The 19,429-nt window shown below is 46.6% G+C and overlaps 1 protein-coding gene across 1 annotated transcript in view; it reads left to right on the forward strand.

Moving 5' to 3' along the window:
* FARP1 (FERM, ARH/RhoGEF and pleckstrin domain protein 1) overlaps nucleotides 1-19,429 on the forward strand; it is a 295,459-nt gene that overhangs the window by 243,072 nt on the left and 32,958 nt on the right. Inside the window, exons 14-16 of the mRNA XM_081214634.1 lie at nucleotides 5,158-5,345; nucleotides 6,758-6,847; nucleotides 7,882-8,015. Coding sequence (XP_081070760.1) covers nucleotides 5,158-5,345; nucleotides 6,758-6,847; nucleotides 7,882-8,015 — 412 coding nt within the window. The remainder of the gene's footprint in view (nucleotides 1-5,157; nucleotides 5,346-6,757; nucleotides 6,848-7,881; nucleotides 8,016-19,429) is intronic.

Genomic DNA, 19,429 nt, shown 5'->3' on the forward strand with positions numbered 1-19,429 from the left:
AGCTTTGTCCTGAGTACAAGATGGTGTTTTTCACTGGTACGAAGCACCATGTCCCCCACAGCCCAGACACTGCCAAACACCACCACCGTGTTCAAAGGAGAATTCTCCTTTATCTTTTCCCCATAACCAAGAACAAGCTAGTGCATTCGCTGTCATTTTCCCATTAGCAGCATTTCTCTTTATTTTTCTGCAAGTTGCATTTCTGTTGCTTTTCTGAATTGCTTGATGATGAACAGTAACGTTGATGTTTGGCTGCTTGTAAAACTTTTCTTCAAGGAACTTGGTCTAAGAAGCACGTACATTACGCACAACAACCTAAGTTATCAAGAAGAAGGCCACCCTGCTGTGATTGGTAATCCTTTAACCTGGTTTTTCTTGTGGAATCTTGTAACTTCAATGAAACATTGTCAGCCCTTTTTTTTTTCTCTCTCTTTTTTTTTTTTCTCACATATTCCATTGGGGTGGGACCCAGCTTAGTTATCAGACTAGAGTGAATCCTGCCTGGTCTGGAGACTTCTCATGAATCAATACAGTACTGACTTTTTTTTTGGTAACTGGCTTTCAAATGCAGACCATCTCCAGAGAGAGTTTGTTTTCTCTTTTAGAGGGAGATTGTGGATTTAAAAAGAGCCTTTTTAAAAATAAATGCAAACCTGCATCTGTAATGTATTTCCTACATGGGCCTTTGAAGTGTATTCTGGGTACATAGAGTTACAATCTCCTATATTTTAGAAGCAAATGGCAGGAGACAAATCACAGTAGATGAGTGGCATCTAGACGTTTGCCAAATACAGAACTTTGGGAGAATATTGAGGAAATCCTCATAGATACTTTTTAAATAATTGTACTTTTTATAATTTTGAAAAGAGGACTTGAGAAAGCAATCAACATTTCCTCATTTTCATCTGTATTCTCATTCTCAGATATTTTAATATTTACCAAATCTATGGATTACTATTTTTAAAGTTGTCAGGTTTTCTGGTTCCCTCCTTAACAGGAAAAATAACACTTATCTAATTAAAAATGAGGATTCCCAATTTATTGACTAGTTTAAAACACAGGACAGGTACAACTAAGTATTTGAAATGCCATTTTTATGACTGGAAAAACAGATTAGAAAGTTCTCTTCCCCCAGGCTTGTGTGAGTTTGTTCTTAAGCCTTTTAGTATAGTCAGAGGAAGTAGATGGTCACTAGGCGGCTTGTACCCAGTCCCAAGCACGGAAGGCAGGCGTGAGTTTGGCTTCTTGATCATAAACCATGTTCCTGCTGTTTATGTGCCTCTGGTGGAGGGCTGGTCAAGAGATGCTCCAGTCTGGGTGGGGCTGCAAATCCAACTTCCCCTGTGCAGCCAGAGAGAAGAATTATGAATGTATATTACATTAAAAAGAGCAGCTAACCCAGTTTCTGGGCTGGGTGATAAATTGAAATCCATACCTATTGCTGTGCTAATTTGAAGTTCCATAATTGTTTGTGCCATGAGAATGTGTACATTTAAAGGGATTTTTTTTAAAGCAGTTACCGGAAATGCCCCCCTTGAGAGTAGCATTAGTGAAGGCATGTTTAATCCGTGGGAGTGACATAAACTCAGCCCTCTTGATACAGATCAAGGGTAGGGACGGGGACATGGAGATCTGGGGGTGGGGAAGGGAGGTGTGTCATGATTTGGTAGAGGTGAGGGACTTGAAAGTTATTAACCAGAAATATAACTGAATGCCTAAAAACCTGCAGGGCAATTTCTAAAAATAGGAAAACATTCTTTTAAGAATCAAAAGCTTCCAGACTTGTAGGGCGGTAACTGATCTTTTTCTAATCTCTTCAGACTTTTTTCCACCTATTGCCTTAATATCCAGGTGGTTTCTTAGAAGATTCTCTCCCCCCCACCAAGTTATTTACCTAGAGCCCCTTGCTGAAAGAAATTCCTTTGTGTCAGTTTGTCATAGAGGAGGAAAATGATTAAAATTCCCAGGCATTAATAAGTTCATGGAGTAGCCGTGAACACGTCACCATTTCTCCTCATTGTCCACGGCTGTGCCTTCAAGGCAGGTGACAGGCTGTGAGATGGGAACAAGCTTTATAAGGCTGCAGAAACCTGGCAGAGTCACTTTATCTAACATCGCCATGTTTGTTTGCTTTTTCTGTCAGATGGACGACTTCAGTGAATATTGGTTACGTGTAGCTCTAGTAGCTGTGACCTTAGACATTGACCTTTCAGACACAACTCTTCACACTTGCCCGAGGTCAGGCCCTGCGTGGACACCAGTTTGTACAGACCCTTGTCACACACTGGCTCCAAGTCGAAAGAGAATTTTAATTACCAAGCAGCCGAATTCTACTAATTACTCTCGTCAGCATATTCCATTGTTGTTGAATGGTAAATGAGCTACCTATTTTTGTTTGGGACACATGTCATCTATGAATTTTCAAAGCCTTGGGGAGTTTCTCTTGCAAAGGGAGGAAGGAGGCTATTCTCCATGGATGTGGCTCAGATTGGTAAATGGAACCACAGAGTTTGGGGCCTTTCCCTTCCTTAGCATTGCTGATAGATTTCTAGAACAGGCTGCTTGGTCTTTATTGATTTATTGGTCTTACTGTTTAAATACACTCATCGCCTTGGCCTTCTGGGGCCCCGTTAGTAGACACAAAGCCCGTTGAAGTAGCCTCTCAGGAAATGGAAATGGGCTACCCAGATTTGGTCATCCTCCAAGGTTGTGTATTGCACATGTAACATCGGTGTCACACACACCTTTAGGCCACGTGAGTGAGAACGTAGCTGAACCCAGAACTGTCCCGGACTCTACCTAGGAACATTGGTTGTCATCAGGTTCACTCTCGGCGTCCTGCTTTCTGAATCCTGTCTCCAGTGTGCTCCAGTGGGGTGTCTTCTAGATTGCTATCTTCTTTGCAGTGTGTCCTGCCTTCTTGGCAGGGTGGCACCTCTCCCGGAGCCCTGGTCTGTTAGCTCACCCTTCTGGCCCGCTAGGTCTACCAAACTGAAGCGTCCCCAGGGAAATTCACAAGGGCAACTGTCGACCTTTGGAGGGTGGACATGGTTGTACTCGAGTGTGTTTCCCCTTATTTTCTCCCTCACCATGTGGCAGTTGGTTTTTTTATCTGCTGCTGGATGCCGTCCAGGGACTGATCAGTACTGTTTCCCCGCCTGCACGCCTCCTCCAAGCCACCCTCCTAACTGCTTTTTGTTCTTGGCTCCAACTCTTTCAATGAGGAGGCGAACGCGTTCTCTGTCCCACGTCACTGCAGATCCAAGGCCCGGCATGTTCTCACTTACACTGCCTCACCTGGTCTCACACATAGTGTGAGAGCTGAAGGTAAGCCCCCGTGCTTTGCCAGATGGTGGTGGACAAATAAAAGGTGACCCTCCAATAGCAACTCACAAATGCATGAAATGTTTTGATCTCCAGACAGACTGCCAGAATTTCTCTTCTCTAATTCCTCTTTGTAGCGATAACATTTTTCTTTTTGTGATTCATTTTTTTTAAAGAGAATAGTGCAGTACCTTGAATCAATTGCAGTTATGATTGTTGTCACGATTTCTATTTGACAAGTTCCAATTCTCTCGAAATGATTGTATTCGGTTGTGCACTAGTGTCAATAAAATTGACATTTGTGAAGCAATTTCTGGCCTTTTTCTCCGGGTTTTACTGGGTCTGGTGGTGTGTGGGGTGATTGCGTCTTTGTCTCACATCAGGACTTTGTTTTAATCATGTCTACGAAAATGCAAGGAATTTGAATGGATTATTTTTTAATGCGAACTTCTGGAATCTGACTTTACCTGACATTTTCTAATCTTGTTCTTCAGGGATGATTGTACTGACCGACAGTCAGTGGGCAGGATGTCTGCTTTCCGTTGCTTTTGTGGGCGTGGTGGCTTTTCACCCGTGTGTAGGTGACACAGCTAGCTGGTCAACCTGGGACCGGGTGGGGGCTGGTGGCGGCTTCTGCAAGGTTCATTCATACTGGGATCAAGTTCATTACCCAACTGCATCAGCTTCCTTCGAGGCTGACCTGTCTTGTAATTTCTGAGTGAATGTGAATGAATCCAGAGAGAAAGGACAGAGGTCCAGCAAATGGGGGGATTCCTGGAAAACTGCAGTTCCCCTTTCCTTCCGAGACCCTCGCTACTCTGTGCTGAGTAGCCGTGACCATGAACCTGTATATTGGAAAATGGAGAAAGCGTTGATGTCGTCTTTCCCTATGATGGTAACTGACAGGACTGCAGGCTACTGGAACTTTGTTTACCCTAATCCTAGTTTTTGCAGATCTGCTTTAGAATTATAAAACTGTTAGGCAAAACACTTAGTTTAGAAGTAGAGACATCTCATTGTATTAATAGTTTCAAAAGGTTGAGGTATCGGTATTGGCAAAATTCTGTTGGCACAGAGTTTCATGTGCACATCATCTCATTTGGCTGACTCGGGTAATTATACATTTTCCTGTTATTTACTGTGGTATCCTTCTCAGAGGAATGATTAATTACCTATCATTTTTTGACTCATAAAGGGGAATTGTGATAATGTAATGACCTCCAGCTTTGCATTTTTAAATGATCACCTTTGCTGTAATTGTGACACTAGTGTTTCTGTCCCAAACAGTGAGAGAGACATGGAGTGACATCACCAGGTATAACAAGCTCGCTTCTGTTCTTCGTAGAATGGGGAGGTGGCTGCTTTCCCTTTCTCTAGCTGTGGCCCGTTGTTCCAAGATGTAGTGTGTCCTGGGTGTCCCAAGTCCTTTAGTCTTCTATTAGAATAGCTCTGTTTTCTAGTCACTTCCCACGTCTTCCTTGTGATATAGACACTGTCTTTCTCAAGTCATTCTTAGAAGCTGAGGTAGTCGTTAGGAGATGAAGATTCTATTTGCAGGTACACGATGCTTTTAAACTATTGTAATTACGCTCTAAGCAGAGTTCTCCGCCTTATCATTAATGATATAACTGTGTTCCAATGAATAGTATCTTTAGGATTCAGGCAGCTGCAACTTAGGGAAAAAACTAGAAAATCACAAAGGGCATTATAAGTGTGCCATATGGTAGTCAAGCTTCTAAAGGTTTGATTAGGTGAAAATTGTAAGTAGACACCAGGTCCCAGAAGGAATTACTTTTTTTTTTTCTTTCTTTAATACTTCTCATCCCCAAACAGGCTCCCTGACTGGCAGCCCTCACCTTTCAGAGCTGTCCATCAACTCGCAGGGGGGAGCTGCGCCCACCAGCACCGTCCTGTCACCCAACCTGAGCCCCGACACCAAGCAGGCCTCTCCCTTGGTCAGCCCGTTGCTGAACGACCAGGCGGGCCCTCGGACTGACGACGAAGACGACGGCCGGAGAAAGGTGGGCGGATGGCGGGCGCTCGCCTGCTGATCTTTTGTTTTCATTTCCAATAATAGACATAACATAAAATTTACCATCTAAACCATTTTTTTTTTTTTTGCGGTACGCGGGCCTCTCACTGTTGTGGCCTCTCCCGTTGCGGAGCACAGGCTCCGGACGTGCAGGCTCAGCGGCCATGGCTCACGGGCCCAGCCGCTCCGCGGCATGTGGGATCTTCCCGGACCGGGGCACGAACCCGTGTCCCCTGCATCGGCAGGCGGGCTCTCCACCACTGCACCACCAGGGAAGCCCCTGGACCATTCTTAAGCACACCGTTCAGTGACACTCAGTGCACTCACAGTGTTGTGTGACCATCATCACTATTTCCAGAGCTCGGTCATCCTTCGAGCAAACTCCATGCACGTGGAGCACCGTCTCCCCACGCCTGGCCTCTGGCAACCACCGTTCTGCTTTCTGTCTCCGTGAACTGACTACCCTAGGCATTAACCTCCTATAAGTGGAATCATACAGTGTCCCTTTGTAATTGGTTTATGTCCTTGAGCATAATTGTCCTCAAGGTTTATCCACGTTGGTAGCACATGTCAGAATGTCCTTCCTTTTTTAGGTTGACTAAGTATTCCATTGTATGGAGAATACCACATTTTGTGTATTCATCCATCCGTTGATGGACAGCTGGGTTGTTTCCTCCTTTTGGCTGTTTCGTCTTAATGTGCTGGGAACGTGGGTGTACAAGTATCTCTTCTCATCTCTGCTTCGTGCGTATCCCCAGAGGTGGAATCAGTTGGACTCTTGGGGGAAGCGAGATGGTTAACAACAAGGGATTTCCTTTTAATTGTTGGTTAAAGAGAAGCAAAACCAGTGGCAGGCCTAGGCTCTAGGGCGGTGCTGCCTGCCCACCTAACCAGTGGACTCTAGCTGCTGTAACCCTCGTCCCTTTGAGTCAGCACCCTTCATGTTCCCATGAACAAAGTAACTTCCATTTCCTAAAAATCAATACCACCAGCCCACGATGCCCTGGACAAAGGCTGCTGTGCTTTCTGTTTCATTCATTTCCTTGAAGCCTGCACCACTCTATTCTCCTGACTAATTAGATTTTTAGGTGCCCAGTAGTGAATGAACAGTCCTCAGTGGCAGCTAACACACTCATTCGAGGCCTTTCACTGCGGGTGGTATTTACCTGGAAGGAAACATTCCTAAGCAGTTTTCTCATGGTAGAAATCCATTTCCTATCCTCCTTCCTCTCACACCAAAAAAGGAGAATAGATAAGAGTTTATTTAGCCTTGACACCAGTCAACCAAAGATCGTAAGTTAGCAATGTATCACTTAAGTTAGGACTTTCTTATAATCAGGACATGTTTAGAGACTTTAGGCTCAAATTATTATGTCTTCTTTCTTTTAATGGATTTTGCAGAGATTCCCGACTGACAAAGCGTACTTCATCGCTAAGGAAGTCTCCACCACTGAGAGAACATATCTGAAGGATCTTGAAGTCATCACTTCGGTATGTGTAGCATTTCCCCTAAAGCCTTAGATTACATAATTTATCTTGATTGATACTCAGCTTTAGGAGACAAGCTGGATCTAATTAAATGTTGGGTTCTCTGACTCCAATTAAAAGAATTTTGGTTCTGGGTTCTAGAAATTAGGCAGTAATAGTATGTTTAATTTGGAATATGCTCTAAAAAGCTTTTATAACTGTGATTTTTAAGTGCAAAGGAAGGAAGTTTCTAAAGTGGAGAAATTTAAATGTTATACTGTCTGCCTGCACCGATGGAGAACATTTCATGTTTTGCCCTTTCTTTTTGCTTGAGGGAGACCTCAGAGGCGAATTAGAAGCCTTGTTTTATCTTGGCCAATAAGTTGAGCCATGTCAGCAAAATCTGCCCAAAAGACTGCCTTTTATTAATCAGTCCTGTTCAGTCTTGGAAACAAATTCAAAGCATGGCAGATGACTTGGGAAGGAACCTAGCCCACTGGAGGTCAGTTGGAATCGTTGGGTTTCTGTGCCTCTAGGGCAGCCGTGGTGACCTGGGCAGGTGCTCAGCAATCATTGTGGGACCCACCTGGACTCCAGGTCAACGAGATGAGTAATGTGTGTGAAGGCAGAGGCTTCACCTCTCTGGTTCAGCCATCTTCCTGCTCAGTATTTCAACGAAAGAGCAGAGATGGAAGTTTCTCAAGGACTAAACCAGAGGGCGTGAAGTGGTATAACTCAGTGATGACCCAGTGAGCTGGCCATAATGGAAGTTTTGATTTCAGTATCTGCCCACTTCAGAGATTTGTCCCGACTTCCACAGTCAGTTGGTAACAAACTTCAGGAAGCGGTAACGAAGAGATGGGTACTTCTTACCCCATCTAATGAAAGGAGGGAAAGCAGTAGAGCTTGAAAGCCCTTGACGCTCTTGAAATGCTACAGACTTGGCAGCAAAGCGCTTTAGCCTCCACGCGTGGTGGGCTGCAGCGTTACCTCTGAAGAGTTGCAGACCTTCATCCTTCACCTTAAGGCCTCTAAGAGTGTTCTCTTTTTATTCCCAGTGGTTTCAGAGCACAGTAAGCAAAGAGGACTCCATGCCCGAAACCTTGAAAAGTCTCATTTTCCCGAATTTTGAACCTTTGCACAAATTTCATACAAATTTTCTCAAGGAAATTGAGCAACGACTCGCCCTGTGGTGAGTACAATCCCGTGTGACAGTTCTCTCTCCCACCACCAACTCTTCTTTCTGTTTCTCATGTTATTTTTATATTGTTCCTTATAAGCGGCACCCATGAGCAAAGATAAAGCGAGAAGCTGGCTTCAGACAAGCCAAGCTTACAGTGATTTCCTATTAAATCTACACGTGTTAGATCTCATCCTGGATTTTTTTTTCCGTTGGCTTACAGTTCTTCAAAATGCATGTTTTCTGATGATAATTAAATGAATACCACAAAATACAGTAATTTCTTCTGGAAGGATGATGAGGGTTATAAAGGGTAGAGGCAAAAGAGGGACTTGGGGGGGGTGTTGGTAACATTTTACTGGTGCTTGCTTTATAGTCATTTAAGTATTATACGTCTCATGTAGCTTTCAGTATTATATTTCACGGTGTTTATAAAGAAAAGTAAGAACCCCATACAGCACACACACACATACACTTTTACCTTGAATCCCACTGCTAGGAATTTATCTTAAGGATACATTCTAATATGTGAAATGACAAATGGCAAAGATAGCCAAGGCAGAACTAAACGATTGGAACTGACCTAAGTATCCAGGAAGAGCAGGCTGGCTAAAAATAATGTTAAGTCTGTTTATTAAATACCATATAAAAGATTGATATGTGAGTGCAAAAATTCAGGAAAAATTGTCTATACTACAGAATGCAAAGTCTGATGTACCCTTGGCCTAAAGTGGAATCTTTTATAGAAAATTCTTTTTCTAAAAATTATTTATTTATTTATTTGGTTGCGCCGGGCCTTAGTTGCAGCTCGTGGGCTCCTTAGTTGCGGCACGCGGGCTCCTTAGTTGCAGCAGGCAGGCTCCTTAGTTGTGGCATGCGAACTCTTACTTGTGGCACTGAGAGTGTGGGATCTAGTTGCCTGACCAGGGATTGAACCCAGGCCCCCTGCATTGGGAGCGTGGAGTCTCATCCACTGCGCCACCAGGGAAGTCCCCTATAGAAAATTCTTACGGGGTTTTTTTTTTAAAGACGTGTGTAGAAACAGGAGGAGTTGTCTGTCTACTAAACACGCATTTGAAAAATGCCAGGAGATGTTAGCAGACATTTTCTGCTGTGTTCCGGGTGGAAATGGAACCCACTGTATACCGTATCCATCCGCACCACAGGTGAGAGTTTGGTTCAGAGTGGTCTCAGGGGTGTTCAGTGACTGTTAGGGGGCCTGCAGGAGCCCTGGACGAGGTGGTCCTGCCCCAGGCGATTCCAAGAATGAGATTCAGGCACCAGTTAACAGGTTCGCAGAGCTGCTCCCTGTGTTGGGAAGCAGATGTGCTCAGACGTCTGACTTTGTATGTTTTTGTTTTGTTTTGTTTTTGCGGTACGCGGGCCTCTCACTGTTGTGGCCTCTCCCGTTGCGGAGCACAGGCTCCAGACGCGCAGGCTCAGCGGCCATGGCTCACGGGCCCAGCCGCTCCGCAGCATGTGGATCTTCCCGGACAGGGGCACGAACCCGTGTCCCTTGCATTGGCAGGCGGACTCTCAACCTCTGCACCACCAGGGAAGCCCTGTATGTTTTTTATACCTGGAGATAATTCAAGTGCAGCTCTCTTTGCTGTGATAGAAGGAAGGAGGAGACTTCACTCAGGTGCCCCAGGGAGGAGAGCACAGCCAGGACTGAGAAAGAACAGGTACAAGATCAGCTTCACTGAAGATGGGGAAAGACTGAAAATGCCAGTTTAGAGTCTTACTCTAGTTTGGTGCTATGAATGCAAGAGAAATACCACTTTTTGAAATTAAAAAAAATATTCTACAAAATCTAACTTTACCTTCCCAAAACTTACCGGAAGCCTTTTGATTGTGTTCTGCCATGTTGTCCCCTCAGTCATACAAAGTTGAATGATGCTTTCATAATGGAGTCAAAGACCTTCCAGCTCTGGAGAAACCAATTAACACTTCATTTTCTGGCCAGTGAGATGTGTATTAATATAGTCTTCCTGTAGGCCCAGAGCATCTTGAGATGGTATCACTAGAGCGGTTTTGGTCCACATGGCAGTTGATTTAAATAAGGTTGGGGAGGGCTTCCCGGGTGGCGTAGTGGTTAAGAATCCGCCTGCCAATGCAGGGGACACGGGTTCGAACCCTGGTCCAGGAAGATCCCACATGCCGCGGAGCAACTAAGCCCGTGCGCCACAACTACTGAGCCTGTGCTCTAGGGCCCATGTGCCACAGCTGCTGAGCCCACGTGCCTAGAGCCCATGCTCCACAACAAGAGAAGCCACCGCAATGAGAAGCCCACGCACCACAACGAAGAGTAGCCCCCACTCGCCGCAACTAGAGAAAGCCCGCGCGCAGCAACGCAGACCCAGTGCAGCCAAATATAAATAAATACGTAAATTTTTTACAATAAAATAAATAAAGAAGACTGGGCCGGTCACACACAGGAGGCGTCCTCCGCCGGCAGCGCCCTGGCAGCCCATGGGGGCTGCGCGAACAGCTGCTGTCACTGGCAGAACAGCCTTTTCCTTGGCTCTTGTCCTCTCAAGGGAAAGAATTCAGACGAGAGACATAGAGCAGTTTCAAGTAGCAAGAGTTTTGTTAAACAAAGCAAAAATATGCTCCTGAGAAAGGACAAGAGTGGGCTGTCTGGAAACCAGAAGCAGTCCCACAATGGGGGTAGGGTTGGGTTTTTTAGAGTAGTGGTCCCTCCCTGTGTCCTGCGTCATTTGACTGACAAGTTGATTGACAGCTTTAGGTTATATTACTTCTCCCTTAGTGTGCAGGTGCTTACCCATAAACACTGAAGTGAAACACGGGTGGGGGGTGGAGGAACAAAAACTGCAATGCTGATTTATTATAATTGCAGCATAACGAACCCCGCCCTGTTAGTCTGAGTCACCTTTTGGGTCTTGGTGCACCTGCACCAACCTGTTCTGGCAGTTTTATCTTGCTTGGTCCTGATAAGGCTGGAAACTTAGCGGTGGTCCTTGACCACAAGAGGGAGGACCTCTGGGCATGTTCTGATCACCAGTGTCCAGATGGGGAAGGGAAAGATGATCCCCATCCAGGACGGGGCAGGGACCTGCTCGTGCCTGACTACCTAACACTGCCACCAGAGAACTTGGGAGAGCTGTATGAAACATTTCATTCTAGGAATGACGCCATGCTCTTGGACTTATCTGTGACCATAAATCTTTAGCACTTATCTGTGAAAGAATATCCAGTGGCTTAAAAAGCACCTGCTGTAATTTATTTCCCATAGAATTTTCAGTAGAGTATCGTTCAGAGATCTACCATTTTATTCATGTTTTCCATGAAGATACCAGAAGCATGTTAAAGACTCAAAGCTAAAGAGAGAGCAGATAGTCAATATGCAGCTCAATTGACTTGTCCTTCAATAGCCTTACAACAGTGGACCCACACCAAACTGCTGACATTTATTGGGAGTCATTGTAAAAGCCTGCCATTAAGTTCAGCTAATCAGTTCCTCAAGGGCATGATGAGGAAGACCTGGCTTGGCAGGGGTTCAAGGCAAAAGGTTGAGTGTGATTGAGTTTAGTGTGAACCAATAGAATAACAGGGAGAGAGATCAACGTCTGTTGTATCTGTAGCTCTCAACATTGACTGCTCATTAAAATCACCTAGAACCTTCAAAAAAAAAAAATCTTGATGACCAGGCAGGGCCCCAGATGGTTGTATCAGAATCTCTTGAGAGGTAGGCCCTAAGCATCAATAGTTCCTAAAGCTTCCCAGGTGATTATTCCAACGTGCAGCCAAGGTCCAGAACCTCTTCCATAGACCGTGCCTCATTAGAAGGAGACCGGAGCATGGGAAAGGATTGCCCCTTGAAACTGGAAGGCTCTGAGCTCCGTCAGAATACCGTACCCAATTCTGAGTTTCACATTTGAAATGGGATAATAGTAGAATGCATTTCACTTTTTAAAAATTGTTGGAAGTATGGGCATTTGGCCTAAAAGGGAGAAGATTTTGGAAAATAGGATGGCCCTTTTCAGGCTGGTTGTATGAAAGAGGGCGTCGGCGTCATCTTAATTGTACCAGAGGACACAATTTAAACAGAGGAGTGAATTTCCAAAGAGGCGCCTTGTGTCCGAGTATAGAAAAAGGTTTCCTCGCAGTAAGCGCAGCTTGGCGATGAGAGGCTGCCCTACGAGGTAATGAGCTCTTCTGCCTCGGGGCACCTTGAGCTGAGGTTGCCCATTTCCAGAAGGTACTTATCTATTGGGCGAAGCCCCAAACCCGGCAGGGCGTCAGGGTCACCTGGGGTTGATGGGCCAGAGAAGTTTTGAAAAAATACAGACAGCCAGGCCCCACCTGGCCTTCCTTAGTTAGAACATTGGGGGCAGACCCAGAAACTTGCATTTTAAATTGCTTCTTGAGATGACCGTGATGAATGACTTTTCTGAAACAACTGATGTAGGCTGCCTGTGACACACCGAAGATTCTCTGATTCCTTGGTTTGCATTTGGCATATAACTCTGGTTTCTTCTATAAGCAGTGGCTGAATGAGTGAACGGATGAGTGCATGGGTGAGCCAGGTGGGTGGGTGGGGAGTGAGCCGGTGAGTGTCAGGCTTCGCCCACTGGGGACTTGCGGTCTCAGGGGAGGGTGCAGGCTCGTGGGGCAAGGAAGGCCAGGCCCTCTCGTGGATGAGTGGGCCGTGTCCAGGGTGGGCAGAGGGTGTCACTGGCCAGTTCTGTCTTGGAGGACACGTGGGCCATTAATGCCCACACAGAAGAGGCAACCCGTGAGCACATATGTTCAATGAGAAGAATGGATCACATGGAGTTTATTAAGAAAGGCGTTTGCTCCGGGTTGTTGACTGACAGACGTGTGTGTGTGTGTGTGTGTGTGTGTGTTGATGGGAGGCGTGGCCTGGCTCACGTGGCGTGGGATGGCTGAGCCTGCATCCTCCATCACGCCGCCTGAGGTCCGCATCCAGCTGTCTGTGGCCTTGCACGGCTTCGTTTCCTCACCTGTAAGGTGTGGGGTGCGGTCTCCATGTCACAGGGCCATCACACCACTACATGGGACAGTGTCTGTAAAGGGCTCGGTGTCCTGTCCCACACAGAAAAAGGTGGGGAAGACGAACCATTTTTTACTTTTTTAATACTTTTTTTATCCATTTTTAAAAATTGTTTAATACTTATCCATTCACTCATTCATTCATTTTGGCTGCGCCAGATCTTAGTTGCAGCGTGTGGACTCTTAGTTGTGGTATGCAGCATCTAGTTCCCCGACGAGGGATCGAACCCAGGCCCCCTGCACTGGGAGCGTGGAGTCTTACCCACTGGACCACCAGGGAAGTCCCCAGACCATTTTTTAATGTAAACTTCTATAAATCGAAATCTTAGGTTTAGAGAAAAGTTGCCATGAGAATAGAATTTCTGCACACGCCTCTCCCCTACCCTCTTGCTGACGTCAACTTCTTATATCACTGGGCACAGTCGTCAAAACTAAGGAACCAGTGTTGCTTCTATTAAAAAGCAAAATTTGAGTGAGTAAATTTTCAAGGTCTGATTGGCTTTATTAGATGATTCATGAATGGGCAGCATTCCATTTAGCTAGTAGAGATGAGCTGGAGCTCTGGGAAGGGAACGGTCATTAAAGGCAAAACAAGGAATAAACAAAAAACATTATTTTTGACGTAGGTAACCTACCTGGGGGACAGAAGGGGTCTGTGTGGCAGGTGACCTCATCTTTGGGGATTGAGAAGGCCCACGTGACAGATGACCTCATTGGTGCTGCCCGGAAAATTCCTGGCTGACTGGCTAGGATTACATTCCTGGAGGAGGTTGTAACTGCAGTTAGGTTAGGTATTAGGTCTTGGTTTTAGCCCAAGTAAGGACCTGTCCTTTCTCTTTTAACACTACATTATTATCCACTAAACTCCAGACTTTATTCAGTAATAATATTTTTAATTATGGTTAATAGAAAGAAGTCTAAAGTTTACAATGCACCTCAAGGTCCCCCAGATTTGGGGCTTAAATATCACAGCCACCCTGCCTTTCTTTGCAGGCCTAAGTTAGGTTGTCATAAACTTCCATCAGCAGTGGGAAATTACAGGGCAGAAAAATTACCAGGAAGTTTTCCCAAATGATTAGACTGGACCCCGGCTGAGTAAACACACCTGCCCGTGTCCAAAGGGTGGTTCTCCTAAGTCAACACACCTGAGAAGAGGCTGGACCGTTTCATTCTGGCCCAAGTTGCCCTGTTTCTTCAAAAACAAGGAAACAGAACAGGTTCAGTGACTTCTGAAAACATGCAGAACGCTTTTCCCTTTGAAAGTAAGGACGTTTTACTCAGCTGTTCAAATGCATTCAGAGAAAGCCTCTAAAGATCTTTGGTCCCTGGGCAGGAGCCCCAGATTCCAGCCCTGAAATGACCGACAGGTGCTGAGGACAAACTGGCCAAGTCATTCCCCCAGAGATGGATGCAGACCTGCCCTGGAACAGTGCGTCTTGGTGGGTTCTGCTGGGGACGGAACTCGGCTGACAGCTGGCGGGGAGCTGGGACCCAAGGAGGGGCATGCAAGGAGGCACTCGGCGTTGGCTGTGGGCACTCAGCTTCGAAGAAGGATCAGCTGGGTTTTTTTTTTTTTTAGAAGAAACTTGAGGTAGCGTCGTCGCTTGGTAGGAGAGCAGAAGTTCAGCCAAGAGGGCTGGAAAGACCCCAGGTGGAAATTCACCAAGTCTCAGGGCTCGTGGGACAAAGGAGAAGCAAAGGGGAGGTCCCTGGAGCTTTGAGCCTGGCTGACTGGGAGGATGGTCGTGAAATTAAGAGCAACATGGAAGAAGAAAAGGGAAAAAGCAAGTAAAGTGGAGGGAACAGGGGCTTGCTTTGGGGCGCATCAGTTTCGAGGGGTCGATAATGAAGCCATACAGGCAGCTGGAAACACCAGTCTCCGACTTGGGAAAGAAATCAGACACAGTGCTGTAGATGTGGAAATTATCCACAGGAAGAATCAGATCTTTAAGGAAGAGAATGTTGAGACACAAGAGAGCCGGGGACAGAATCTTGTTGAATACACGTTGGGGGGCACCTTTCTATACTCATGGCTTACGGCAGAGCAAGAGCCCGCAAAGGAAGCTGGAGAAGCCACCGGAGATTTGAAAAAAGAATGAGAGGGCGGGGGTGGAGGGTGCCAGAGGGGAGCGTGGGTTGGAGAGTGACGCCCAGGGGGTAGAGATGGCTGGAGGCTCCCCAGGGTGCAGGTGCAGCCTCAGGATGCCGGGGGCTTCTGTGGGGAGGAGAGACAGGACGGCGTCCACGAGGGATCGGGTGTCCATCCAGAGCGGAAAGGAGGCTCCTCTTCCAGGGCCGTGGCCGTCTTGCAGGCTGTGATGAGGAGTTTCCCTGGCGGAGTGGTTCTGCCTCAGCGTGGCTGAGCTCGAAGTGGAGTGGACATGGCTGAATGGGTGAGACGATCGTTTGTATCTGCCCCCAAAAGTGGAACATCTTTACAGAAAGAAGCACCAGTGAACCATCGTAGAACAAAAGTGAATAGAATATTTTTCTTATCATCCTACCAGCTCTGGGTATCATGGAGAGAAAAGCATACGGATGCCTCAAAAAAGTAAGTATGGAATTACCGTATGATCCAGGAGCTCCACTCTTAGGTATATACTCAAAAGATTTGAAAGAAAGAACTCAAAATAGGTAACTCGTACATCCGTGTTCGTAACAGCGTTATTCACAATAGCCAAAAGGTAGAAACAACCTAATGGCCATTGACATGTGAATGGATAAACCCAATGTGGTCGATCTATGCAATGGAATGTTATTCAGCCTGTAAGAAGGAAGGACAGTCTGACACCTGCTACAACGTGGATGAACCTTGAAGGCATTATAGTAAGTGGAGTAAAAGCCAGGACAAATACTATATGATTCCAATTCTATGAGGCACCTGGAGTAGTCAATTGATGGAGATGGAAAAGAGAATGGTGGCTGCCAGGGGCTGGGTAGAGGGAAATGGGGAGTTAGTGTTCAGGGGATATGGGATCTCAGTTTGGAAAGATGAAAAAGTTCTAGAGAAGCCTGGTGCTGGTGGTTGCACAGCAGTGTGACTGTACTTGATGCCACTGAACTGTACACCTAAAAAATAGTTTCGAAGGGAAATGCTAGGTTGTATATATGTAGCCACAACTTTTTTAAAATAGAGAAAAGAAAGTCACAAGGAATCCAGTGCAGGATAAGACCAGAGGCTTCAAAACAGTGCCTTGCACACGAGGGCCACCACACCTGCGGGTTCTCTGTGGGCACTGCCAAGTGCTTCCCTGGATTCACTTCCTGGAACATCACAGAGGGTGGCGGGTGCGTCTGCTGATTGAATTGCCTCCATTCCGACCCAGGCAGCCTTCGCAGCCAGGCCTTGGTGGGTTAAACTGAACATAGGACCTCAGTTTAAAGCTAAAATGGTACCTAAGCGGAGAGCTCAGCTCTTGTCATCTTACTGATTGAGAACGCCGTTGAGGGTGGGTGGGGCTCACCTGTCCAGGTGCCTTTCCATCTGAAGGCGGACCTCACAACGCCAAGTCTCACTTCTCGGCATCTTCCTCATTCTTGGAGGCTCTTTTCATCTCCCATTATTGTTTCCCTTCATGGCCCTACAGCTCTGTGAGGGCCGTGGGCTTTATTTTAAACAGGTAGGGAAGTAAAAACAGGCTTTTTTACCTTTCTTAAGTGACCCTGTGAGGAGTGTGGTGAGCGATCATCCCAGCTGGGCAGATGCTGTGCTTTTATCCTGAGGTGGAGACCTTTGATGTTAATTAACACACTGTCTTCTCTGACCTGTGTTGGAACTTGGGATCATTATGGGAAATGTAGAAAGGAGCCCTGTGACTGGACAACCTGTTGTCATGAGCTTGTACGCCCAAGGGTCCTGTAAGCAGGGTGGGCAGAGACCCTGTTCTTTTTCCCAGCCCCTGGGGGCTGCAGTGGCCACCACTCCCAAAGGCAGCTAGCTGGCCCTCCAGTCAGAGCAGTTTCTCACAGCATCCTCTCTCAAGAAGGGTAGCGTCCTCTTGTGGTTGAGGCAGGAGCACATGCCTGTACCACACACGTGCACACACCTCCCCCCGCTTTCAACCCAGAGAAACACACGTGCACACGCCCCCCCCTTCAACCCGGAGAGTCTGCCCCCCACGCTTCATCTCAGGATCACCGAGGATGGACCGGACCCTGGCCACCATACTTTTGAGAGGTCACCAGTGGCTGATGCTTCCTGCCACAGCGTGCAGCACTGGCTGGCTTTGCCCCTGCAGGTAGTTTATGTGAAATGAACGCTTTGGTTGCCCCCAGAGTTGATGTCTGTGGACCGTTTCCCACATCCACATGAGGAAAGGCTCTGATTTCTATGATATTTTGTTGTTGCCCAAGATCAAAATATTTGTGAAGGTTGACTGCGGAGAACCCCTGTAGTTATTTCATGGAGTAATCATTCCCGCCCCGCACGCTTTCTTCACGGCTGGATAATTCTCATGGGCGGCGGGCTCCTGTCCTAACCACGGTGCGCTTACTGCCGGCAATGACAACGTTACTCTTTTTTTTTTTTTTTAAGTTATTAATCTTTGGCTGTGTTGGGTCTTCGTTTCTGTGCGAGGGCTTTCTCTAGTTGTGGCAAGAGGGGGCCACTCTTCATCGCAGTGCACGGGCCACTCACTGTCGCGGCCTCTCTTGTTGCGGAGCACAGGCTCCAGACATGCAGGCTCAGTAGCTGTGGTGCACGGGCTTAGTTGCTCCGCGGCATGTGGGATCTTCCCGGACCGGGGCACGAACCCGTGTCCCCTTCATCGGCAGGCGGACTCTCAACCACTGCGCCACCAGGGAAGCCCACAACGTTACTCTTTTAGAGTAAAATCAGCTGTGGTGCCTTATCTCTTGGAACGTTCTTGTCCGATGTTGAATCCCACTGCCTCGCAGCCTTGATGTGTTCCCAGCATTCCAACCGTCATGAGTTTTGTCATGAGCAGGAAGTTAGGGTGACGACCCCTCATGTCAGGAATCCTGAGTCACTCTTGAATCCAGCAAAGTCGATTAACCGCATTGATTTTTCCACCTGTAAAATTGACTTAGCCCGGTTCAGAAGCCGTGATTCCTCCCTCCCTCCCTCCTTCCCCACTAACCTCCGTCTCTCCTCCTCTGACTTCCCGAGACAGTTACTGGTCACCTGCCCCTCACGGTTCACCCGCAAGCTCAGCTGCTGACGCGCACGTCTTAGCATCTGCCCAGACGGTCGTCTCCTCGGGGGAGGCGGGGGAGCTATTCCTGTGTCCCTTAGACTAGGGTGGAACTCGGGTGATATTTGCCTGTCTGAACGAATGTATGACTTCTCATTGGTAAACTGCATCACAGCTCTTGCTAAGGCTCAGTTTTTGTTGTGGTTTTCAATCCTTTTATGCCTCAGCTTCCACACAGATTCTGAGACAGTTCACAAATGGAAAACAATGTAAGACAGGATAAACGAGGACCTCTAAAGCTGCGCTGTCCCATGCGGTAGCCACTAGCCCCTTGGAGCGGTTGGTTTAAAATAATTTAAATTAAAAATTCAGTTTCTCAGTAACACGAGCCATATTTCAAGGGCTGTGAGTCCCATGCGGCTAGTGGCTACGTATTAGACAGCAGACATAAAAGGCGATTCCGTCATCACAGAAAGTACTTTTTCACAGCATTGGGAGGTACAAACGATTGGGTGTAAGATAGGCTGCAGGGATGTATTATATAACACGGGGAATATAGCCAAATATTTTGTAATAACTGTGAATGGAGTGTAAGCTTTAAAAATTGTATTTAAAAACAAAAGAATGAATAGTACTCATTACACCAAACACAAGGACCACCACACAATCGGTGCTCAAAATACTTACAAATCAAATTCATGAAAACGTCTTGGTTTCCTCCGGGGTAAATCTTGAAGATTGTTAAATTTGTCTGTTGTTATGTTTCAAAGACCCAGAGCAGAAGGAGGCCTGGCAGATGAGGATGGGCAGTGCTTTTACACTTAGAAAACCAGTATTCACAATGCAGTGTTTGCGGCATTACTATTAATAATAAACTTCCATTCGTGGGCACTTATTATGTGCAGACTCTTCGTGTACCTCATACCACTGCCAGGTTGGCACTATTAGTCAAAATAAAATGACCGCTCTGCTTTTCCCACTTGATCTTCAACATCACGGCTTGGCAAACGACAGCCCGTGGCCAGACCTGCTCCGCCCCCTGTGTGTGTTAATAAAGTTTTATTTAGAGCACAGCCGTGCCCGTCCTTTGCCCTATTGTCTGCGGCTGCTTTGGTGCTCCATCAGCAGAGCTGAGTAGTTGGGACAGGGCTCGGATGGCCTGCAGAGCCTACAGTACTTCCTGTCTGGCTCTTGACAGAAAAAGCTTGCCAATCCTTGGTGAAAAAGAATTTCCCC

Source organism: Mesoplodon bidens (assembly GCF_964165515.1).
Source record: "Mesoplodon bidens genome assembly, chromosome: 17".
Classification (NCBI taxonomy): Eukaryota; Metazoa; Chordata; class Mammalia; order Artiodactyla; family Ziphiidae; genus Mesoplodon; species Mesoplodon bidens.